General features: G+C 35.3%; 1 protein-coding gene across 1 annotated transcript; it reads left to right on the forward strand.

Annotated features, from left to right (window-relative positions):
- The first annotated feature begins 2,415 nt into the window (after positions 1-2,415).
- LOC139884788 (probable E3 ubiquitin-protein ligase LUL4) lies at positions 2,416-4,602 on the forward strand. The gene is given in 7 exon segments (XM_071868770.1): positions 2,416-2,571; positions 2,574-2,643; positions 2,701-2,908; positions 3,869-4,161; positions 4,164-4,369; positions 4,503-4,532; positions 4,534-4,602. Coding segments are annotated over 7 exon segments (1,032 nt in total).
- The last annotated feature ends 2,652 nt before the right edge of the window (positions 4,603-7,254 follow it).

Below are 7,254 nucleotides of genomic sequence, written 5' to 3' on the forward strand. Positions count from 1 at the left end.
TAAAATCTTATGAAGCTAAAAATAAGGTAACAGATTTGGAGAAAATTTCGGAAGTGGCGGATTCGCATAATATTTGACCAATTGGAGGTTTAGTCAATCAATCTTCAACTGCAAATTTAGTAACAGTTCCTACATCACTTACCAATTCCAATTGCGTCGTTGCTTCTCGAAACGGTGTTAGTAGTTCCTCGATAAAACCTTGCCGTTCAACCAAATCGACAAAAAGTGTATACAAGACTAAATTCGCAGATGATCTTGATGGGCTCACAGTTGAGAATTTCAAGGAGAATAAATTACCACAAAATCATGTAGCTATCACTTCCGTTGGATTGTATCTTGGTATGATGTTCAAAAGCTCAATTTAAGAAGCCACAACTTCAGATGCCAATTCCCTTGGCTTGCATCCTCCCAAGAATTGTTAGATCTAGTTCCGATGCTGAAATTTTTGTGGCAGCTGTATGGAGTTTTCGAAATTATGGTTGTCGAGTTTTCTTCTCAAATACTAGTTATTGTGGTTCTAGACAGATGCATCAGGTGTGAAGATTGAAGATGAGTATTAGGGGTAAATTTCCTATTAAGTCAGTTTGACCCGTAATGTTTGTGAAACTTTTCAGAAGCTCTTAGTTGTTCTTCAGCTTTTCACTTCAGTCCCTTGTTAAGAACTATTTCGACATCAGCACATGGGCGTGTGCTGGTATAAAATTTCCAGTTATAAGTTTTATGGAGACGACGAGTTCTTATTTACGACACATCCAGTTGATCCGATTACAAGCTTTCAAGAGGAGTGGTAGTTGCAACTTTTAACTATTTTATTGTTTCCGAGCCAATTTATTTGTAATTAATTCCTACTTTTATTAGTCTCCTATCGGATAGTTTGTGTCCGAATTTGGCTTTAGTATTTTGAGACTTTCTGTAATTTGCTCTAGAAGTCCGGTCGTGGACGATGTTTTTTAATCGTACCAACGATTTTTACCTAGTTTGGAGGACTAGGTCTTTCATTCGAGGGCTATTGATTAATTGACACGACTGGACTCAGCCACTAAGTATTTTTAATAATAAATTGTTCCTCCTTTATCAAAAAAAACAATCTTCACTCTATCTTCAAAAGTAACAAAGAAAAAATACCATCGTCCGCCTATCTCCGGTGGCTGTGGGGCCTCCTTTGTTTAATTTCAGTTATTTCGGCCGGCTCTCGTCAACTCCTACTCGTTTTACACTGGATCCTCACCCTCCAGATCTCATGTACCCTTTCCCTACCTATTCTTCGACGAATTTCAACTTGAGATCCGGCGATTGGGCGGCTACCATCGGGTTTGGGTGTTGGCTTTCTCCAAACTCTCTGTACAATCTTGAGATATGGGTAAAGTCTATTCCCTGCCATGTTCGGTGTCTTTCCCAATTTTCGACGTGTGGGGCCGATTCTGGTATGGTGGCTAGTGGTGTTTGGGCGGCGGCCAAAAATCCGTGGCTATCTCATCTCTTTTTGGTCTTCTGTATGATCCGGAAGGCTATTTAAGTCGATTCCTTAATTATTCCGATGACTAGCGGTTGAGTTTCGGCCAATTCGGGTTGTTTGTTGGCCGTGAGGTGTTTGCTTTAGGTTTATCTTATTTGTCTTGCTCAGTCTAGTATATCTCTGTGTATTGAGAGATTTAACTCGCTCCTCAGATGACGACAATTGTGTCGTTGGTGTAGGATTTAAGTGTCTTTCTGTCATTACTTCTTAGTTAGAGATTATAGACTATTTAGCATTGTGATTAATTTTAAATTGCGGATCTGTGTTGGTACACTTGGTTGTTGTCTCCCATTCGATTTGGGTTTTCTCGCATTGTATTGGACTTACTTCCTTTGGACGCAATTTTCCCTTTCAATGATTCGAATTCAATGGAGCTGTGGATCGTTAATGTTTTTATTTTTACACGACAACTTCATAGTATGTTATTATCTTTGTTTAGGCTTAGCTAACTTGTATCGAATTGTAACCTCTTGTACTTCTTTAACAAAATATCAATGAAATTATAACTTTTATTTAAAAAAAAAAGTATAATTTTTCTTTTTTAAGATCAATCTACCGATCCACTACCAAAGTAAACTCTCCCGATATCATGATGTAGAAATGTCCACGCTGGTTTGGCTAGCTATTGACGAGAAATAATCAAAGGCTTTTGGACCACAACCAAAGGGCTTTTCGAGATTAAACACTGTTTGTTTATTACAGACCAAAACATGTAGAAAAACCGATAAAAAAATCAAGTCAAAAAGAAAGCTTCTTCGTTCATTTACCAGACTCTTTCTTCAACAACACACAAACGAAAAGAAAAGGCTTCGAGTTTGCTTTGATTTTACTACTATTCAACAAAGCTGTAAAAGCAATTATCTTTCCCCTCTCTCTCTCTCTCTCTCTCTCTCTATAAAATGGGTCTTTCTCTTAGCAGCAGCAACCATAACAGACGGAGACAAAGTTACCATCATCACAACCACCCACCGCCACCGCCGTATTACTACTACCACCACAACACCGATCCTTCTTTCCTCCCACCGCCACCGCCGCCGCCGCCGTCGTATTCATATCTCCTCCTCCTCCGCCAGTTCCCTCTTATTACAACACCGCCACAGCTTACAGCTACGCAAACCCCATCAATGGTGGCAGGTATAATAACTATGATAATTATTCTAGTCACAACTGGCTACCCTTATCAGGCCCAAGGGTGGGCCCCAATTCGAGCGTTCCCGCTGCTTGTGGACCCCTCCAAAACCCCCATCCGGCGCCTTATGTAGAGCATCAGAGCACTAAGAAGGTCAGGAGTGATGTGAATGTACATAAAAACTCACTTAGGCTTGAAGTTGATGAGCACAACCCCGATCATCTCTTGGTTTCTTTCGTTTTCGATGCCATGTATGATGGAAGGTGAGTCAAATTATGATTGATTGTTCAATCTTTGACTTTGTTTTAGGGGAATTCAGTGTTCGATGTGATTGTTGTGTTGGGTTTTGATTTTGAGGTTACATCATTATCTCTGAGCTGTTAATTTTTTGTTTTACACTCTTCAGATTTGATAGGTGGATGTGTTGCTCGTATCGTATTATGCTCTTGTCCTAAGCTTTATGTGACATTCAGTGAACTTTTTCGCTTTGATTTTTATCTTTCAATGTGCTTGTGTTCGAATGAATCCAGGCAATTGCTGTTGTTTAGAGTCTAAATGTAGCCATTACACTGTAGTCTGGCTTAGCTGAAGTGAATTTTTCACAACTCTTGGAAATCTTGTACTAGTACAATATATTGGGTCAAGTAATAGTTGAAAAAGAACAAGTGAGTTGTAACAATGGGCTTTAGCAATTAGCAGCAAGTGAATATATAAAGTTAGAGGAGTGCTTTGTATTGATTGTTATTTTCGGTTCATCTCTGTGGAATGCTGATGGCTGTTATTAGAACTCCCTGCATAACACCACATATGTCTATAAATTTCTTATAGGAAGCTGAGAGCTGCAGTTTAGTTGTGTGACATATGTTATATTCTCAGCCTCATACATTCTGGCTTTGTTTCTTAAGCCTCAATCTTAGGAACTCTCTAGTTAGATTATGCAGCTTGACTTAGCAATCTGTCTAGTATAAGCATCAATTTCCATGTTTAAATTCTTCCAATTAATGAAATTCAATTAGGAATTTTAGTTTCTCATTGATGGGATCGGCAAATACCACAATTTCAAAAAGTGATGAGACATCATTTTGAACTTTTGATAACCCATGACTATAAGATGAGAATCCTGCTTTTCTATATAACTAATGTAGATTAGAGCAGTCCCGTACGAAACAACTTGGGAAGCAAGATATATAAACTGTCTGATTGGTTTGTTTTTCTATTTTCAGCATTACGATTTTTTACTTTGCCAGAGAAGAATCAGAATGTAAGTTCGTTCCTGAATTTCCCGAAGTCTTAATGCCAGTGAAAATTCCTTTTCTGAAAGGACCCGGACAGAAATTCCGTCAGCCGTCAGGTACAGGAATCGACCTGGGGTTTTTCGAGCTGGACGAGCTCTCAAAACCATCACAAGCAGAAGACGTATTCCCTTTAGTAGTATGTGCCGAAACATGCTACATAGATGACCATCTTACTCAACTTCCTGAGCAAGGCACTTCAACTCAAATGCAGATTACCCAAGCCGTTTAGACAAAAACAACGATGATGTTTTCCAAGTTAGAGTAATAAAACAGATATTATGGATAGAAGGAACCCGATATGAGCTACGTGAGATATACGGATTGGGAGGCTCTGAAGCACAACAATTCGACGACAGCGAGCCAGGAAAGGAGTGTGTAATCTGCATGACTGAACCTAAAGACACCGCTATCCTACCTTGCCGTCACATGGTGAGAATAATCTTTCTTTTGTGTCAATATATCAGTATGTTGTGTACGTTTTTACGTGCAAAAAGCGCATTTTTGACAACTAGTAGTATGTGATGCTGCTTCTAATGAGTCATTGTATGTATTTTTTGGTCAGTGTATGTGCCGTGACTGTGCAAAAGAATTAGAGGATTCAATCAAACAAGTGTCCTATATGCCGTCAACCTATTGGGGAGATTATAGAGATCAAAGTTTAACAGCAGTACTGGTCTATGATCAGGATTATTTTTCTTCATTTCTGTATGAATGAATAAAATAGTATGTATGAGAGTTGCTTTTTGCGTTTTTCTTGATTCTTAATCCTGGCGTGTACATGTGTTTCTTCTTTGTGCATATCACAAACGTTTATCAGCTCTTGTGATGATGTTCTTTATGCTGAGATGATTTTTTAGGTTTACAAGAAAGCCATTATTCTTACTCACAGATGCTCGGTGTTCAATTCATGACCTTTTACTTTTTCTTTACTGTTTTTTATTTGAACAAATCCGTGGCTTCCTTTCTTGTCTTACAACTTTGCAATTGAGTTGTGGATGGATATTCATAAAGGGCAAAACGATGCGTTCCCCTCTTTTAAATATTTTTGACCCATGTATAGACCATAGAGACTTTTCAATTTTAAATTTTTTACTTTAATTACAAATTCAATTGCAAATTTTATTGTTAAATCAAAATTCGACACATGGCATTTTATTAACGAATAGTAATTTGACACATGTATTTTAGAACTTTGAATTTAATGAAATTTCAAATTATAATTTTAAGTCAATGATATTATTTTTTTTCCTATTCTAATTAGGAAATCAAAACATAATAAAAATATAATGATTCTTAATAAAATTTTACCAATTACTTTTCCCTAATATAATAATTTTATTCCTAATCAATTTTCTATCAATTATTTAAAAAAATATTCCTAATAAAATTATAATATACTCTATATATATTTTAAATTTTCTTATTAAATAATTTTTTTCTAATTAAAATTCCTTATATTATTTTTTCCTATTTGTAATTAAAAAGGGCATGTCTTCTTTTTTCCAATTCAAACGTGCATATTATTAAAAAAAAATTATTCCTAATCAAATTATATTATATATTATTTTTTCTAATTTTTTATTAAATTATTATTCCTAATAAAAATTCACTATATTTTTTTTCTATTCTTAATTAAAACAGACGTATCTTATTTTTCAAACAATTAATAATTGTTCCTAATTTCATTATATTCTTTTTTCCTATTCCTAATTAAAATGGACGTATCTTCTTTTATCCTATTCAAAATGACATATTATTAAAAATATTATTCCTAATCAAAGTATAATATATTTTTTCTAATTTTTTTATTAAACTGTTATTTCTAATAAAATTCCGCTATATTTTTTTCCTATTCTCAATTAAAATTGACATATCTTATTTTTCAAACAATACGAACAACTAAATTGATTAGATATAATTATAAATTTTATTATGAAATCAAATCTTGATATGTAAATTTTACGTTTTTCATGTTTATTATTTTTGAAAACAAAATAAATTTTTAATTTTATGATTGTAGATTTTGAAATAAAAATTAAAATATTATAATTGATATAGAGTTAAAAGTATTACATTTTTATTTAATATTTGACATAAATTTAATAATGTTTAACACAAATAATTATTATATAATTTTTTATATGATATATTTAAATTATTAATTTTTAAAGGTACGAACTTTTTGTCCAACAGGCGGATCCACTTACTTTTAAAGAATAATACCCCTAATTGGTCAAATAGTAGACTTGTAGACGAAACAAAGACGTGGTTAAAAATCTTTGTCTTTCTCTCTGAATGCTAATTAAGTTGTTTTAATTAGACAAAACCCAAATATGAGATTGTTTAATTTTAGTATCCAATCTGTGTTTTCACCTTAAATAAGTAATTTCGGAGCGTTTCATGAGTATAGGTAATTAATTAATTAACCTGGGTGTTTGTTGTCAAGAGAGCATGGATGACAGAGATGCGTGATTTTGGTTGCGGATCTGGGTGATTTAAGGTGGCGCAAGGAGGCGTGATGGTGATAAAATAGACCGGTGCGACGATGGTTATGGGTGGAGGGAGAGCTATGGTTGACCGGAGGTTTGAATCCGAACCTTTAATCTTAGATCTGGACTACACAGATTTAAATTTGAAAAAATCCGACACCACCACGATGATCACCTCGTCGAAACGCATCCGTCTTTATAAAATTCGCCGGTATCCGACGACTACCTATGGTGGCGCCGCCATAGGCGGCTGCCGGACCACTGTCGGAATCTGCCGGAATCTGGAAAATTTCCTTCAGTGATAAAGTTTCGGAGATGATGATGTTTCGGTCCTAAAGTTTAAATATGTACATATGGTCCCTAGAATAATGCATTATGGCGACCATCGACGGCGGCGCCACCAACCACGACATTCATCTCGTCGAAACGAGTTCGAGCATAAAAAAAATTTGCAGATTTCGACTACCACCGATGGCGGTGCCGCCAAAAGTGGCGGCTGGACCATCGTCAGTAGTTGTCGGAATCTGGAAATTTTTTCGGAAGGTTGATCATGTTGGCGTGTTATTTTTATGAGTCAGCATGTGATGTGTTACTGTGCAAAATGACGGAAGTTTGTTGCCACATAGACAAAATTTGACGGTAGGTATCAATTTGTTAGTAAAATTAACGGATGGGTAGCAAAATGGTGGCAAAAATTCAAGAGGTAGAATTTTATTAATTTTTTTACTGTTCAAGTAGCAAAAATATTATTATACTCCAATATTACTATAATTTTCATACATTGTGATTCTATGCTCTATAGGTATTATTGGCATATGGGTGTAT

Source organism: Rutidosis leptorrhynchoides, unplaced genomic scaffold (assembly GCF_046630445.1).
Source record: "Rutidosis leptorrhynchoides isolate AG116_Rl617_1_P2 unplaced genomic scaffold, CSIRO_AGI_Rlap_v1 contig600, whole genome shotgun sequence".
Taxonomy (NCBI): Eukaryota; Viridiplantae; Streptophyta; class Magnoliopsida; order Asterales; family Asteraceae; genus Rutidosis; species Rutidosis leptorrhynchoides.